Source organism: Oncorhynchus clarkii, unplaced genomic scaffold (assembly GCF_045791955.1).
Source record: "Oncorhynchus clarkii lewisi isolate Uvic-CL-2024 unplaced genomic scaffold, UVic_Ocla_1.0 unplaced_contig_13842_pilon_pilon, whole genome shotgun sequence".
NCBI classification, from domain to species: Eukaryota; Metazoa; Chordata; class Actinopteri; order Salmoniformes; family Salmonidae; genus Oncorhynchus; species Oncorhynchus clarkii.
In genome coordinates this window covers 2,329-20,250 of record NW_027259273.1, presented here as the reverse complement: position 1 = coordinate 20,250, position 17,922 = coordinate 2,329, and the positions used below count along the sequence as shown (strand labels likewise).

Sequence of the window (17,922 nt, the reverse complement as noted above, 5' to 3'; positions counted from 1 at the left end):
TGATCAATACAGTCACTTTCACAAATGTATTGTAGTGATGCCACTGACCTCATTGTGTTTTGGCCAACAGGTATGCCTTGACCTCTAATATCAGTCAGCGCACAAAATGCTGCCTCCTATCTGCCCAGCTTTTCAAGGTATTGTCTGTGTTTGACATGTTGTGTTTGTACTAGCACATCTTGTTAATCTAATAAACTTAATACCATGATTAGTTGAATTAGATTAGTGCTTGGAACAAACGCCTGCTCACCCTGGGTGTCTCCGGGACCAGGGTGACCACCTGTGTAGTTAATCATGTCCTGTGTGTGTCTCTTCCACCAGTGTCTCCTGCGGGCCTCCCTGCCCCACCCTCAGAGTGACCTGCAGTACTCATCCTATACTGTAGGAGAGGAGCTGGTTCCTGGTCTGGACCTGTTCTCTGAACCTGACCGAGGACACCTGGGAACCACTGTGTCCAGCCTGGCCTTCCTCTGCCACTGGCTCTACACCTCAGGACACCATCTCACAGTACATACGCAGACTGCATCTGACATGGCGCCATATTTCCTATTTAGTGCACTACTTTTTGGTCAATGTCCAATGAAGCATGACTGGCAATGTGTACTTCTTTTTCATTTTGAATTGACCAAGCATCTGACCAGGGAGTTTAGTAGGCGTCTCAAGAAAGTTAGCTTTTGGTTTCAATGTCTCTGTGTTCTGCTGTTACAGGCCCTGCCTATGCTTGCTCTCTACCTGCATTTTGTGGGGACTGTGTGCCGAGACCCACACCTCACCATTAAAGGAAGGATACTGAAGGTTGGTATGAATATCTCAGTTGCATGTAATTCCACTGTATGTACAGTGTATGTGTGTGTGGGCCCATTAGGATATGTTTATTTCTACTGTGTGCAGGTGAAGGTGCTGACAGAGCTGGGGCAGTACTGTCAGGCCATGAAGGAGACATCCCAGATGACTCAGGGAGAGGAGATCCCACTGCCCCACGGATGTTACAGCGGCATAGAGAAACATGCGGTACTACTGACACACACACACATTCTCACACAGTTAATACAGCATATTCTTTGAACAGAGTTTGTATATGATTGATTTTATTGATCTGCAGACAATCAGAAAGTTCTTCACCAACAAGTCTCTCATGGACTCTGCAAACATACAGGTATTTAAGGTTGTAATTACACGTAAAAAAATATATATTTTGTATCGGTTTTCATTGTATGGCTGTAACAGCGTGTGTGACTATCTGTGCCCTGTGTCCTGTACTGTGTGTGACCATAGTGTATCTAATGGTAGTGAGTATATCTGATGGTAGTGTGTAGTGTAGTAATATCCTGTTAAAAACCCCTAGAGTCGATATCCGTGCCCCCTGTGGAAATCTAATTAGCATCATTTAACATATCCCCATAAAAATATGTCAGTTTAAGCTAGAGATATCCGCCAATGTCGCACATCCGCATCTGGGCTGAAAGGTGACAGAGTTATAGCGGTGTTTGTCAGACCATTGAGGCATCCCGAAAATCAGTCTTCTCACATATTTGTCTGTAGCTTCCGAATGGTTTGGCCTACAAACAATGACCCTTATTGGACGATGAGTCTCACGATGGTGTTTTCCGTTTGGCTCGTCGACCCCCACAAGCGTCTTGGGACTCGTCTGAAGGCGGTACAGCAAATCTGCCAACTTCTGTATGTGAATATGTTATTCAATGTGTTTGTATGGGCTTTAGCAGTAAGTCTGTAACGCTCCGGGTGTCGTGGGTGTGGAGTCAGACGCAGGAAACAGAGAGTGCGATGCTGTGTTCTTTAATGCCCAAAAACGCAACACAGGGTGCTCACAACCAAAATATACGACCAGGAACAAACACGTTCCTCTACATACAAAACAGAAGGTCACAATAATCAATCCCACACAAAGAACCAGGCGGGCCGGCTGACTAATAAAGCCTCACTAATTATACCCAACTCAAAACAGGTGTACTCAATAAACACATAAGGAGGGGGAGGAAAGAATCAGTGGCAGCTAGTAGGCCGGCGACGACGACCGCCGAGCGCCACCCGAACGGGTTCGGTCGGAGTCGTGACAAAGGCACTTATTTTTTTTTATCAAATACATTTTGTATATATTTTTTTATACTTCAAGGAGTCTTAAAATTCTAAATCAAGTAACTAAATGATCCTTGGTATGACCTTCTTAAAACAGTTCCATATTGCTTAGTAGGAGTCCCCCAGTTAGACAGGGTTTAGACTGTTATGGGTTCACACATGTATTAGAAGCACTATGGTTTAATTCAGTTTGATGTTGAGTCTGTTGTTTTTGCATGGCAAACACTTGGGTTTTTATTTTATGTGTGAATTTCAAAGAGATACTACAGGGCATGTTGGTTGAATTCTGTAATGTTAATTAATTATTTTTCTCTCCTGTGCATGTGAACTGTGCATGTGAGCTTGGTGACCTGGCTAGATTAGCCAATCATAAGACTTTTTTCATTTTGGGCCAATTCAGGGACTTGGGGTTTGTGGGGGTATGGGAGTTTGCGCGGGTGATTCGGGTCGAGAGTGAGGAGAGAGACGGACACTATCGTTGGTGTCGAGTTTAAACTTTATTTTTTGTATTTGAAGATAACATTTATTTTGAACAGACATACTTTTACTTACTTTACAAAAAAGTATAGCTAAAAAGGGTGGTCTGTTGGATCAAATATTACGTGGCTAACATAACTGTAAGGACAGACGCTGGGAAGCAAGTAGAGGGAGTGAACATTTAATAAACAATGGACATAAAACAAAACAAGGACAGTGTCTGGACAGGGGAAAAAATAACGACATCAATGCTGACAAGGGGATGAAACGGAGGAACAGGCAGATATAGGGAAGGCAATCCAAGTTTGAAGGAGTACAGATGAGTCCAATGAAGCGCTGATGCGGTGTGCGTAATGATGAGCAGCCTGGTGCCCCCAAGCACCAGGGAGGGGGAGCGGGAGCAGGCGTGACAGTACCCCCCCCCCCCCCCCCCCCTAGGGGCGCATCCCCCTAGGGGCGCGAGCCCGACGGGCCGACTGAGGCGTGGGAGCCCGACGGGCCGGCTGAGGCGTGACGTGGGGTGGGAGCCCGACGAGCCGGGTGAGGCGTGGGAGCCCGACGAGCCGGCTAAGGCATGATGTGGTGTGGGAGCCTACAGAGCCAACCGAGGCAAGGAAACTTCTCGAGCCAGCTTAGGCGTGGAACCCCGATGAGCCAGCTGAGGTTCCCCCGGTTCTATCAGCAGCGGCACCCGGACCCGACGTCACAAACAAAACAAAAAACAGAATTTGATGCTTCAAATTGTGGTGTCAGCATTCTGTAGTACAGACGCTGGGAGACGAGAAGCAAATACAGGGAGCGAACATTTAATAAACAACGAACATGAAACAGGACAAGGACAGCGTATGGACAGGGGAAAAATAACGACATCAATGCTGACACGGGGATGGAACAAACCAATATAGGGAAGGCAATCTAAACGTGAAGGTGCACAGGTGAGTCCAATGAAGCGCTGATGCGCGTAACGCAGGTGACATGTGTGCGTAGTGATGGGCAGCCTGGCGCACTCGAGCGCCAGGGAGGGGGAGTGGGAGCAGGAGTTACAATAACTAACATTCAAGACTATTTGGAATAGACCTAGCTTGCTAGGTACAAAGGAGTGTTTTGTGTGTGTGTACAGTCGTGGCCAAACGTTTTGAGAATGACACAAATATTAATTTCCACAAAGTTTGCTGCTTCAGTGTCTTTAGATATTTTTGTCAGATGTTACTATGGAATACTGAAGTATAATTACAAGCATTTCATAAGTGTCAAAGGCTTTTATTGACAATTACATGAAGGGATTAGGGATGGGATTAGGGTCTGGGGAGTTTCCTGGCAATGGACCCAAAATATTGATGTTTTGTTCCCCGAGCCACTTAGTTATCACTTTTGCCTTATGGCAAGGTGCTCCATCATGCTGGAAAAGGCATTGTTCGTCACCAAACTGTTCCTGGATGGTTGGGAGAAGTTGCTCTCGGAGGATGTGTTGGTACCATTCTTTATTCATGGCTGTGTTCTTCGGCAAAATTGTGAGTGAGCCCACTCCCTTGGCTGAGAAGCAACCCCACACATGAATGGTCTCAGGATGCTTTACTGTTGGCATGACACAGGACTGATGGTAGCACTCACCTTGTCTTCTCCGGACAAGCTTTTTTCCGGATGCCCCAAACAATCGGAAAGGGGATATATCAGAGAAAATGACTTCACCCCAGTCCTCAGCAGTCCAATCCCTGTACCTTTTGCAGAATATCAATCTGTCCCTGATTTTTTTCCTGGAGAGAGGTGGCTTCTTTGCTGCCCTTCTTGACACCAGGCCATCCTCCAAAATTCTTAACCTCACTGTGCGTGCACTCACACTTGCCTGCTGCTATTCCTGAGCAAGCTCTTTACTGGTGGTGCCCCGATCCCGCAGCTGAATCAACTTTAGGAGACGGTCCTGGTGCTTGCTGGACTTTCTTGGGCGCCCTGAAGCCTTCTTCACAACAATTTAACCGCTCTCCTTGAAGTTCTTGATGATCCGATAAATGGTTGATTTAGGTGCAATCTTACTGGCAGCAATATCCTTGCCTGTGAAGCCTTTTTTGAACAAAAAAGCAATGATGACGGCACATGTTTCCCTGCAGGTAACCATGGTTGACAGAGGAAGAACAATGATTCCAAGCACCACCCTCCTTTTGAAGCTTCCAGTCTGTTATTCGAACTCAATCAGCATGACAGAGTGATCTCCAGCCTTGTCCTCGTCAACACTCACACCTGTGTTAATGAGAGAATCACTGACATGATGTCAGCTGTCCTTTTGTGGCAGGGCTGAAATGCAGTGGAAATATTTTTTGTGTATTTAGTTAATTTGCATGCCAAAGAGGGACTTTGCAATTAATTGCAATTCATCTGATCACTCTTCATAACATTCTGGAATATATGCAAATTGCCATCATACAAACTGAGGCATCAGACTTTGTGAAAATTAATATTTGTGTTATTCTCAAAACTTTTGGCCACGACTGTATGTGTGTGCTTCCTAAAGAAAAATGTAAAGTGGCTAGCTAGCTAAAACAGCAACAAGAACAAACAACAAGCCCCCCTAGCCACCACATTATGATTATCATATAGCTCTGTACCTGGACATAACATGCTGTATTTCAAAGCTGTTTTTCATTTGGCACGATGAAATACAGTCTAAATTTAGATAGAGCTTCAAGAATAACTATCCAAGTGAATACTACTGTAGCTATCTATCTGCAGACTACTCGTCCAGTCATGTTTGCTGGCTAACGTTACTTACAGTACCTTAGCTGTCACAACAACATGGTCTGATGCTGGTGTTGGTGGGTCAAAGTGATTGATGTCGTTATCCCATCCACAGTTAAAATAGTTGTAGGAATCCAGTGACTTGTAGTCCTTCAGTTCTTGTGAAGAATTAGGCGGATATAATATTAACAAGTTAATTAGAAATGTCCGGATACGTGATTGACGGTAGTCCAGAATGATCATCTTTACTTAAAATTGGCTTTGACTTCTTTGGGTTCAGTCCCCCAATAAGATCGATCTTTTCCTCTTATCTCCTTTTCGCCAATTCGCCATTGTTGTCTCATCTAAAATGTTGCAGTGGTGGAAAAATAACTAAATTGTCATACTTGAGTAAAAGTAAAGATACCTTTAAATTAGAAAATTACTTAAGTAAAAGTTAGTCACCCAGTAAAATACTACTAGAGTAAAAGTATTAAAAAATACTTAAGTATCAAAAGTAAATAGAATTGCTAAAATGTACTAAAGTATCAAAGGTAAAAGTATACATCATTTCAAATTCTTTATATTAAGCAAACCAGACAGCACAAATATATATATATATACAGTGCCTTGCGAAAGTATTCGGCCCCCTTGAACTTTGCGACCTTTTGCCACATTTCAGGCTTCAACCATAAAGATATAAAACTGTATTTTTTTGTGAAGAATCAACAACAAGTGGGACACAATCATGAAGTGGAACGATATTTATTGGATATTTCAAACTTTTTTAACAAATCAAAAACTGAAAAATTGGGCGTGCAAAATTATTCAGCCCCTTTACTTTCGGTGCAGCAAACTCTCTCCAGAAGTTCAGTGAGGATCTCTGAATGATCCAATGTTGACCTAAATGACTAATGATGATAAATACAATCCACCTGTGTGTAATCAAGTCTCCGTATAAATGCACCTGCACTGTGACAGTCTCAGAGGTCCATTAAAAGCGCAGAGAGCATCATGAAGAACAAGGAACACACCAGGCAGGTCCGAGATACTGTTGTGAAGAAGTTTAAAGCCAGATTTGGATACAAAAAGATTTCCCAAGCTTTAAACATCCCAAGGAGCACTGTGCAAGCGAGAATATTGAAATGGAAGGAGTATCAGACCACTGCAAATCTACCAAGACCTGGCCGTCCCTCTAAACTTTCAGCTCATACAAGGAGAAGACTGATCAGAGATGCAGCCAAGAGGCCCATGATCACTCTGGATGAACTGCAGAGATCTACAGCTGAGGTGGGAGACTCTGTCCATAGGACAACAATCAGTCGTATATTGCACAAATCTGGCCTTTATGGAAGAGTGGCAAGAAGAAAGCCATTTCTTAAAGATATCCATAAAAAGTGTTGTTTAAAGTTTGCCACAAGCCACCTGGGAGACACACCAAACATGTGGAAGAAGGTGCTCTGGTCAGATGAAACCAAAATGGAACTTTTTGGCAACAATGCAAGACGTTATGTTTGGCGTAAAAGCAACACAGCTCATCACCCTGAACACACCATCCCCACTGTCAAACATGGTGGTGGCAGCATCATGGTTTGGGCCTGCTTTTCTTCAGCAGGGACAGGGAAGATGGTTAAAATTGATGGGAAGATGGATGGAGCCAAATACAGGACCATTCTGGAAGAAAACCTGATGGAGTCTGCAAAAGACCTGAGACTGGGACGGAGATTTGTCTTCCAACAAGACAATGATCCAAAACATAAAGCAAAATCTATAATGGAATGGTTCAAAAATAAACATATCCAGGTGTTAGAATGGCCAAGTCAAAGTCCAGACCTGAATCTGTGGAAAGAACTGAAAACTGCTGTTCACAAATGCTCTCCATCCAACCTCACTGAGCTCGAGCTGTTTTGCAAGGAGGAATGGGAAAAAATGTCAGTCTCTCGATGTGCAAAACTGATAGAGACATACCCCAAGCGACTTACAGCTGTAATCGCAGCAAAAGGTGGCGCTACAAAGTATTAACTTAAGGGGGCTGAATAATTTTGCACGCCCAATTTTTCAGTTTTTTATTTGTTAAAAAAGTTTGAAATATCCAATAAATGTTGTTCCACTTCATGATTGTGTCCCACTTGTTGTTGATTCTTCACAAAACAATACAGTTTTATATCTTTATGTTTGAAGCCTGAAATGTGGCAAAAGGTCGCAAAGTTCAAGGGGGCCGAATACTTTCGCAAGGCACTGTATATATATTTAATCAGACATAATATACAAACCAAGCATTTGTGTTTAGTGAGTCTGCCAGATCAGATGCAGTAGGGATGACCAGTGTGTGAATTGGACAATTTTAAAATGTACTTTTGGGTGTCAGGGAAAATGTATGGGGTAAAAAGTACATTATTTTATTTTTGCCAAAAATATAAATAGTAAAGTATAGTACAGATACCCCCCCCCAAAAAATACTTAAGTAGTACTTTAAAGTATTTTTTACTTAAGTACTTTACACCACTGAAATGTAGTTATTTGTATCTATAAAATACGCTATATATACAAAAGTATGTGTACACCCATTCAAATTAGTGGATTTGGCCATTTCAGCCACACCCATTGCTGACAGGTGTATACAATCAAGTACACAGCAATGTAATCGCCATAGACAAACATTGGCAGTAGAATGGACTATCTGAAGAGCTCTGACTTTCAACGTGGCACCTTCATAGGATGCCACCTTTCCAACAGGTCAGTTTGTAAAATTTCTGCCCTGCTAGAGCTGCCCCGGTCATCTGTATGTGCTGTTATTGTGAAGTGGAAACGTGTAGGAGCAACAACGACTCAGCCGCGAAGTGTTAAGCCACAAAAGCTCTCATAATAGGACCACCGAGTGCTGAAGTGCATATCGGGTAAAATGAATGTTGTAAGAATGTTGTACAATGACTGGGCATGCATGTTTCTTTCCCTGTCCGGGATATTATTTTCTCGCACAGAATGTGACAAGCTGGCCAATTGAATAGGTAAACTATTCTACTATGGGGTTGCTGTTACTTTCTCATATTGTTGGCTGAGGAAAAGTACATGTGGAAAACAATCTTTCATTAGATAATTCAAAATTCGAAAAATCAAAGGTACCAGGTCTCTGCTCTGCATGGCTCTCATTTGGATCATAGGAGCCGCGTCTCAGCCCCGGCGGGACCCGGCCAAATTTAACCCCTGATGGTAGTGTATGTATCTGATTTTAGTGAGTATCTTATTGTAGTGTATGTATCTGATGGTAGTGTGTGTGTGTGTGTGTATCTGACTAGTGTATGTTTGATTGTGTGGTGGAATTATTGTAATCAAAAGGAGAGACTCTTAGATTTCTTCAAAACCATCAAACTTTATTATGTAATTACTGAGAACTCAACCAGCTGGTTTACTGCAGTAATGGAGCTGGTCGGTATCACCGCTGGAGGCGATCACTGAGAACTCAACCAGCTGGTTTACTGCAGTAATGGAGCTGGTCGGTATCACCGCTGGAGGTGATCACTGAGAACTCAACCAGCTGGTTTACTGCAGTAATGGAGCTGGTCGGTATCACCGCTGGAGGCGATCACTGAGAACTCAACCAGCTGGTTTACTGCAGTAATGGAGCTGGTCGGTAATCACCGCTGGAGGTGATCACTGAGAACTCAACCAGCTGGTTTACAGCAGTAATGGAGCTGGTCGGTAATCACCGCTGGAGGGGATCACTGAGAACTCAACCAGCTGGTTTGAGTCACAGCATTTTATATCACCCCTGGAGGTGATCACTGAGAACTCAACCAGCTGGTTTGAGCCACAGACTTTTATATCACCCCTGGAGGTGATCACTGAAAACTCAACCAGCTGGTTTGAGCCACAGACTTTTATATCACCCCTGGAGGTGATCACTGAGAACTCAACCAGCTGGTTTGAGCCACAGACGTTTATATCACCCCTAGGGGGGATCACTGAGAACTCAACCATCTGGTTTGAGCCACAGAATTGTATAGTAAAGTCCATCCTCCTTCAGTCTACATGACACACAACAGATATATAGAATGGGTCACAAGGTTAAGATTTGTATGAAAGATACTTATAATTCACAGCAGGCCGTATCTGCTGTAAAAACAGTTATCTTTCATTGTACAGACCAGGGTCTGGCCCTGGAGTCATGTCTCCCTGGTACCATATAGAACAGAAACATTAACTCATGCTCTGGAATGCGGTATCACCCAAAGACATGGTAAATCTTCCAGAGGCCCATCCTTAGTAGAACACACACAGATGAGCGTTCTAACAACCCCTTGTTCTGTTGCATAAAACAACCATTTGATGCAATTACAGCATTATAACATAATCTTGCAATGATGCTCTCACAATTGTTTATCTGTATCCTATGTTCAGGCCCTGGAGGACTTAGTGAACCGTCGTCTGGGCACAGAGGCCAGTGTTCTGTATGGCTCCAGACTGAGCAGGCGTCTCACCTTGGCCAGAGTACAGCTCATACTGGCCCTCAGCTCCACCATACACTCCCTGCCTGAACCTCAAGGTAACAATATAGTACTCTAACAGATGTTTTTTCCTCCAGATTTATTTTTTTAACCTTCGTTTAAGCAGGGAGTGAAGTATGCTAAGACCACAGTCTCTTGAAGATTAGCCCTGCATGAACACATCAATAAACAACAATTACACTATACCTATCTATATACAGTGAACAGAAATATAATTGCAACAATTTCTACGATTTTACTGAGTTACAGTTCGTAGAAGGAAATCAGACAATTTAAATAATTTAATTAGGCCCTACTCTCTGGATTTCATGCTGAAACATGAAGTGAGGGCGGCAGATGAATGGCACGACCATGGGCATCAGGATCTCATCACGGTATCTCTGTGCATTCAAATTGCCATCGATAAAATACAATTGTGTTCGTTGTCCGTAGTTTATGCCTGCTTATACCATAACCCCACCGCCACCATAGGGCACTCTTTTCACAAAGTTAACATCAGCAAACCGCTCGCCCACACAACGCCATACACGTTATCTGCCCGATACAGTTGAAACTGAGATTAATCTGTGGAGAGCACACTTCTCCAGTGTGCCAGTGGCCATCAAAAGTGAGCATTTGCCCATTTAAGTCGGCCATGAAGCCAAACTGCAGTCAGGTCAAGACTCTGGTGAGGACGACGAGCACACAGCTGAGACAGTTTCTGACAGTTTGTGCAGAAATTCTTCAGTTTTGCAAACCCACAGTTTCATCAGCTGTCCAGGTGGCTGGTCTCAGATGATCCCGCAGGTGAAGAAGCCGGATGAGGAGGTCCTGGGCTGGCGTGGTTACACGTGGTCTGCGGTTGTGAGGCCGGTTGGACGAACAGCCAAATTCTCTAAAACAACATTGGAGACGGCTTATGGTAGAGAAATTAACATTAAATTCTCTGGCAACAGCTCTGGTGGCCATTCCTGCAGTCAGCATGCCAATTGCACACTACCTCAAAACTTGAGACATCTGTTGCATTGTTTTGTGCACATTTTAGTGTGGCCTTTTATTGTCCCCAGCACAAGGTGCACCTGTGTAGTGATCATGCTGTTTAATCAGCTTCTTGATATGCCACACCTGTCAGGTGGATGGATTATTTTAGCAAAGGAGAACTGCTCACTAACAGGGATTAAACAAATTTGTGCACAAAACCTGATAAATTCAATTTTTGTTTGGGTGGAACATTTCGGGGACCTTTTAGTTCAGCTCATGAAACATGTTACCAACACTTTACATGTTGAGTTTATATTTTTGTTCAGTGTATATACAAATAAATGACACAATACAATACTGATAAATCAAGAGTTCAGAAAATCATTCCACTTAACTCTTTCATCAGTATATTTTCATTAGAATGAACTTGTGGACATTTCCCCCCTAATGTTTGTTTGTGTCTTATCTTGTTCATATCCCACTGCTAGTCAGGGACATGAAGGAGATTCAAGACTTTTGACTAACAGTTCTGAACAGCTATGGCAGGGTGATGCACAGTAGGACTGTATAATATTGTTTGTTGATATTCTCCAGATATCTCAGATGGGGCGGTGCGTTGCAGTGTTGTGAGGAGGACATCCAGTACCCCAGGTATCCCTAACTCTCCCCCGGGAGAGAGGGATAGTGACAGTGAAAAATCACACAGTGGCTCCCCTACCAGGAAGACCAGGGAGCCCAAAGGACTGCACATTGACCCCCAGAAAGACAAGCTCACCCTCAGCAAATTCAAGGTGTGTGTCTCTCTGTAGAGTGTACATTAGGTGAAATAGAAAGTCATTAGGTGACATTTGTTTAGCACTTTCACCTTTTTTGTATTCTTCCGAAGATGGATTAATTTAAGTACAGTGCCTTGCGAAAGTATTCGGCCCCCTTGAACTTTGCGACCTTTTGCCACATTTCAGGCTTCAAACATAAAGATATAAAACTGTATTTTTTTGTGAAGAATCAACAACAAGTGGGACACAATCATGAAGTGGAACGACATTTATTGGATATTTCAAACTTTTTTAACAAATCAAAAACTGAAAAATTGGGCGCGCAAAATTATTCAGCCCCTTTACTTTCAGTGCAGCAAACTCTCTCCAGAAGTTCAGTGAGGATCTCTGAATGATCCAATGTTGACCTAAATGACTAATGATGATAAATACAATCCACCTGTGTGTAATCAAGTCTCCGTATAAATGCACCTGCACTGTGATAGTCTCAGAGGTCCGTTAAAAGCGCAGAGAGCATCATGAAGAACAAGGAACACACCAGGCAGGTCCGAGATACTGTTGTGAAGAAGTTTAAAGCCGGATTTGAATACAAAAAGATTTCCCAAGCTTTAAACATCCCAAGGAGCACTGTGCAAGCGATAATATTGAAATGGAAGGAGTATCAGACCACTGCAAATCTACCAAGACCTGGCAGTCCCTCTAAACTTTCAGCTCATACAAGGAGAAGACTGATCAGAGATGCAGCCAAGAGGCCCATGATCACTCTGGATGAACTGCAGAGATCTACAGCTGAGGTGGGAGACTCTGTCCATAGGACAACAATCAGTCGTATATTGCACAAATCTGGCCTTTATGGAAGAGTGGCAAGAAGAAAGCCATTTCTTAAAGATATCCATAAAAAGTGTTGTTTAAAGTTTGCCACAAGCCACCTGGGAGACACACCAAACATGTGGAAGAAGGTGCTCTGGTCAGATGAAACCAAAATTAAACTTTTTGGCAACAATGCAAAACGTTATATTTGGCGTAAAAGCAACACTGCTCATCACCCTGAACACACCATACCCACTGTCAAACATGGTGGTGGCAGCATCATGGTTTGGGCCTGCTTTTCTTCAGCAGGGACAGGGAAGATGGTTAAAATTGATGGGAAGATGGATGGAGCCAAATACAGGACCATTCTGGAAGAAAACCTGATGGAGTCTGCAAAAGACCTGAGACTGGGACGGAGATTTGTCTTCCAACAAGACAATGATCCAAAACATAAAGCAAAATCTACAATGGAATGGTTCAAAAATAAACATATCCAGGTGTTAGAATGGCCAAGTCAAAGTCCAGACCTGAATCCAATCGAGAATCTGTGGAAAGAACTGAAAACTGCTGTTCACAAATGCTCTCCATCCAACCTCACTGAGCTCGAGCTGTTTTGCAAGGAGGAATGGGAAAAAATGTCAGTCTCTCGATGTGCAAAACTGATAGAGACATACCCCAAGCGACTTACAGCTGTAATCGCAGCAAAAGGTGGCGCTACAAAGTATTAACTTAAGGGGGCTGAATAATTTTGCACGCCCAATTTTTCAGTTTTTGATTTGTTAAAAAAGTTTGAAATATCCAATAAATGTCGTTCCACTTCATGATTGTGTCCCACTTGTTGTTGATTCTTCACAAAAAAATACAGTTTTATATCTTTATGTTTGAAGCCTGAAATGTGGCAAAAGGTCGCAAAGTTCAAGGGGGCCGAATACTTTCGCAAGGCACTGTACATTTGCATCTCTGCCTTCTTGGATTTTTCCTTTTCATAGTTTTAGAACCTTTTGCACTCTACATTAGGTGACATCCACCAAACCATCCACTAGTCATGTTTTTTAAAGTCATTTTTAAATGTTTACTCTTAAGAATGGCATATCTGATTGATTCAGCCTGAAGTCACTGTGGAAAAGAGCATCTGTTAAAATGCTAAAGTATAACTTGCATTTTCTTAACCTCTCTCCTCTCCTTTAGGCGTTACTGCTAAGAGAGGTGTGTCGTCTCCTGAGCCCCCAGCTTCAGCTCTCTCTTTCCTCTCAGCTCCACTCTGACCCTGAGGAACTGGAGCTGGCTATAGACACCTACCTGCTACTGTCTAACCTCTACCTGCAGCAAGGCAAAACCGCTTACAGGTGAGGTAAAGGACTGTATCCTGTGTTTAAATGTGTTTGTATTCATCCATACATTCCTCCATCCATCCACCCATCTATCAAAATTCTGTCTGTTTATTCTTTGCAGTGCTGACATGGCAGTGTCTGCTATGAGTCTGCTCCAGAACTCTCCCATCACTCTGAGGGGAAGCCCCTCCCCTGTCCACAGACCCCTCTCCTCCTCCCTCAGAAGACAGTCCAGACCTAAGAGTGAACAGGTACCTACAATCACCTTGTAATTACCTCTCTTTTAACTGTACCACAAAATGCTTTTTGCATAGCTAGAGTTTTCAGAATTGTCTTTTGACTAACAAAAATAAAGTCATTTTATTTTGGTTTATGTCATGACTCAAAAGGAACCATTTGGGAAATTTGGTTCCTCATATTCCCCCTGCCAATCAGACCCAGCCAAGACCTAGAGGTAGCTGTGTGTGTGTGTGTGTGTGTGTGTGTGTGTGTGTGTGTGTGTGTGTGAATACCCTCCCCAGGGCGGTATGAGGGAGGCTGAGCACCATGCCCCCAGTCCACAGCCAGGTGACTGTCCCCAGGTAGTAGAGGCCAGAGAGAGGATGGAACGGGCTCTGTGGCTCCGCTGTAGACTGGCTGTGGTACGCAGTCTGGTCGCACACATCCCTGGCACTGCCATCTACCCAGGTACTTGCGTGTATGTGTTGATATTAACGCTTGTCCTCTTACCCAGGGCAAGTAAAAAAATATATATATATTAAAAAAAAGGTGAACAAGCAGATTATAGATTTAAGTTGTCCGAATGGACAAGTGAAAAAAATCACGCAAAAAATCGCAATATCAAATAATTAGGATACACCGATCAGAATTGGATCAAAGTGTCCTCCGGATGCGATGTGTTAATTATTGTGGGCATGCATTGACAGGCACAAGCGGTCTTTCAATCATGCAGTCGCGAGATTAGTTTTGAGATCAAAGCCAGCTTAGCTGCGTGTGCACATTTGTTGATATTCATTGCTAGTTATTGAGTTATTTGTCCAGTTATAGCACATTTGTGGTCAGCAATGACAACCCTGGAAAAGTCATGGTGTACATCACCTGCGTGTGTGCCAGTGGGTGTTGTCAGAGGAGAGAGAGAGCGAAAGACATTGTGCAACAGCCAATTCAAAACATATTGTGTAGTTTGGCAGGTTAACTATTTAGCGTGTAGCATGTATTAATGTCATTGTCATGTCTGATGTCGTAAAATAACTTTCCACCGGCACACGTGTACAACCGCAAATGGCCAACACACAGTTGATACGGGTGTTGAAGTACAACCGCAAATAGCCAACACACAGTTGATACAGGTGTTGAAGTACAACCGCAAATGGCCAACACACAGTTGATACGTGTGTTGAAGTACAACCGCAAATGGCCAACACACAGTTGATACGTGTGTTGAAGTACAACCCCAAATCGCCAACACATAGTTGATACGGGTGTTGAAGTACAACCCCAAATGGCCAACACGCAGTTGATACGGGTGTTCAAGTACAACCGCAAATGGCCAACACACAGTTGATACGTGTGTTGAAGTACAACCCCAAATGGCAAGCACACAGTTCATATGGTTGCACAGTTGATGAAGCCAATGCTGCATACTCCGGTTTTAAAACCGTCTCTCAAGTGCTCAAAATTGTCTAGGTTTTCTCCTCTATTCAATACTGGCCATGTAATTCTGACAAAGCTAAAATAATATTATTAGAATAACCTAATTGAGAAGTAGCCAAACTCCTATGCTGTCATCATCTCCCCTGGACACTGAATATTTTAGCCTTACAAATAGATCAATATCTTAGTTAGCTACCTCGCCCACTGTGGCCATTTAATCCCTGATTCATTGAATGAGGGAATTATTTTATAAAAACAAAAGTATTTGGTTGTAATTGTAATGTTGCAGGGTGGCCAACCATCCTCCAGGAGAGCTACTGGGTGTGCAGGCTTTTGCTCCAGTCCTGCTCAAACACACCACATTGTAAAAAATGAGCTGCTCAACAGCACCTTGATAAGCTGACTGGTGTGTTTGAGCAGGGTTGGGTTAAAAGCCTGGACACCCAGTAGCTCTTCAGATGGAGAGTTGACGACCACACGTGTTTGATACAGTAACCTATTACTGCAGTATTTTACTTTGTGGGGAGTGTCTTTCTCAGGGCCACAACGGCAGGAGATATATTACATGATACCAGGGACCAGCAGCCTTCCATTGTCAATACCAGTGATAATAATGAATGCTATTTTGTGAAGTGGTTTCTTGCATCATACAACACCTTTTTGGCCCATGGTGTTAGACCATTTTTTTGGGCGGGACAATTGACTTGAGCTTTCAGGCAAGTATAAAATCAGTCCTACTTGTCCAAAGGACAAGTGGCTAAAAAAGTGAATGTCAAGCCCTGCACCTCATATCGACTTACACTCCAACTCTTTATTTTATTCTATTGTTGCTCTGTATGTGTATGGTACATTTCCCCCTAAATACAATGCATTCGGAAAGTATTCAGACCCCTTCACCTTTTCCACATTTTGTTACATTACAGCTTTTTTTCTAAAATGGATTACATAATGTTTCCCCCTCATTAACCTTTACACAATACCCCATAATGACAAAGCAAAAATTAATGTTTACATTAAAAATATAAAAAACATATTTACGTAAGTATTCAGACCATTTGCTATGAGTCTAGAAATTGAGCTCAGGTGCATCCTGTTTCCATTGATCATCCCTGAGATGTTTCTACAACTTGATTGGAGTCCATCTGTGGTAAATTTAATTGATTGGACATGATTTGGAGAGGCACACACCTGTCTATATAAGGTCCCACAGTTGACAGTGCAGAGCAAAAACCAAGCCATGAGGTCAAAGGAATTGTCCGTAGAGCTCAGAGACAGGATTGTGTCGAGGCACAGACCTGGGGAAGGGTACCAAAACAGTTATGCAGCATTGAAGGTCCACAAGAACACAGTGGCCTCCATCATTCTTAAATGGAAGAAGTTTGGAACCACCAAGACTCTTCGTAGAGCTGGCCGCCGGGCCAAACTAAGCAATTGGGGAGAAGGGCCTTGGTCAGGGAGGTGACCAAGAACCCAAGTTCCTCTGTGGAGAACCTTCCAGAAGGTCAACCAACGCTGCAGCACTTCACCAATCAGGCCTTTATGGTAGAGTGACCAGATAGAAGCCACTCCTCAGTAAAAGGCACATGACAACCCACTTGGTGTTTGCCAAAAGGTCCCTAAAGGACTCAGACCATGAGAAACAATTTTCTCTGGTCTGATGAAACCAAGTGTGAACTCTTTGGCCTGAATGGCACGCGTCACTTCTGGAGGAAACTTGGCACCATCCCTACAGTGAAGCATGGTGGTGCAGCGATGCTCCTCATCCAACCTGACAGAGCTTGAGAGGATCAACAGCGGAGAATGGGAGAAACTCCCCAAATACAGGTGTGTCAAGCTTGTAGCATCATACCCAAGAAGACTCAAGGCTGTAATCGCTGCCAAAGGTGCTTCAACAAAGTACTGAGTAAAGGGACTGAATACATTCAGTCTTGTATTTTTATACATTTGCAAACATTTCTACAAACCAGTTGTTGCTTTGTTATTATGGGGTATTGTGTAAAGGTTGATGAGGGGGGGGGGGGAATGATGTAACAAAATGTGGGAAAAGTCTGGGGTCTGAACTTTCCGAATGCTTATATGTATCTTAAAAAAGGCGAGACAGGTTACATTTAGGTATGTGCGTGTCTTACACTATCCTGTGTGTGTGTGTGTGTGTGTGTGTGTGTGTGTGTGTGCGCAGGTATGGACAGCAGTGTGGAGGCCACCAAGCTGTTGAAGGAGGGTCTACAGGAGGCTGAGGTGTGGGGAGACCCAGACACCAGAGCCCTGTTTCTCCTCCAAGGGGCTAGATTGGACACACACAGAGGACTGCCCCGCGAGAACAGCACCTCACTGCTACAGGTAGCTAACACACACACACACGTGAGTACCTTACTGCTACAGGTCAGATACAAAAACACACTCTCACATTACAATAGTGCTGTCACGATACCAGAATTGGACTAGGTAATACCAGGTTTAGTCTCACAATACTCAATGCCAAAATGATACTCGATAGCACAGCAAAAAAATAGGATAATTTCTTTTGTAGAAATATCCATATTTACAATGAGCGTATTGTTCAACTGTATATACGATAGTTGAATTCCTTTGTCTCTTCATCTC

The 17,922-nt window shown here is 43.2% G+C and overlaps 1 protein-coding gene across 1 annotated transcript in view; it reads left to right on the top strand.

The window, feature by feature from the left end:
• The window catches only part of LOC139399926 (cilia- and flagella-associated protein 54-like), a gene marked incomplete at both ends in the record, with an annotated part of 33,073 nt that extends 15,415 nt beyond the window's left edge, over positions 1 to 17,658 (top strand). Inside the window, 11 exons of the mRNA XM_071145056.1 lie at positions 71 to 137; positions 322 to 507; positions 709 to 795; positions 892 to 1,011; positions 1,103 to 1,156; positions 9,682 to 9,826; positions 11,343 to 11,539; positions 13,523 to 13,680; positions 13,787 to 13,916; positions 14,187 to 14,352; positions 17,498 to 17,658. Coding sequence (XP_071001157.1) covers positions 71 to 137; positions 322 to 507; positions 709 to 795; positions 892 to 1,011; positions 1,103 to 1,156; positions 9,682 to 9,826; positions 11,343 to 11,539; positions 13,523 to 13,680; positions 13,787 to 13,916; positions 14,187 to 14,352; positions 17,498 to 17,658 — 1,471 coding nt within the window. The remainder of the gene's footprint in view (positions 1 to 70; positions 138 to 321; positions 508 to 708; positions 796 to 891; positions 1,012 to 1,102; positions 1,157 to 9,681; positions 9,827 to 11,342; positions 11,540 to 13,522; positions 13,681 to 13,786; positions 13,917 to 14,186; positions 14,353 to 17,497) is intronic.
• Between the last annotated feature and the right edge of the window lie 264 nt (positions 17,659 to 17,922).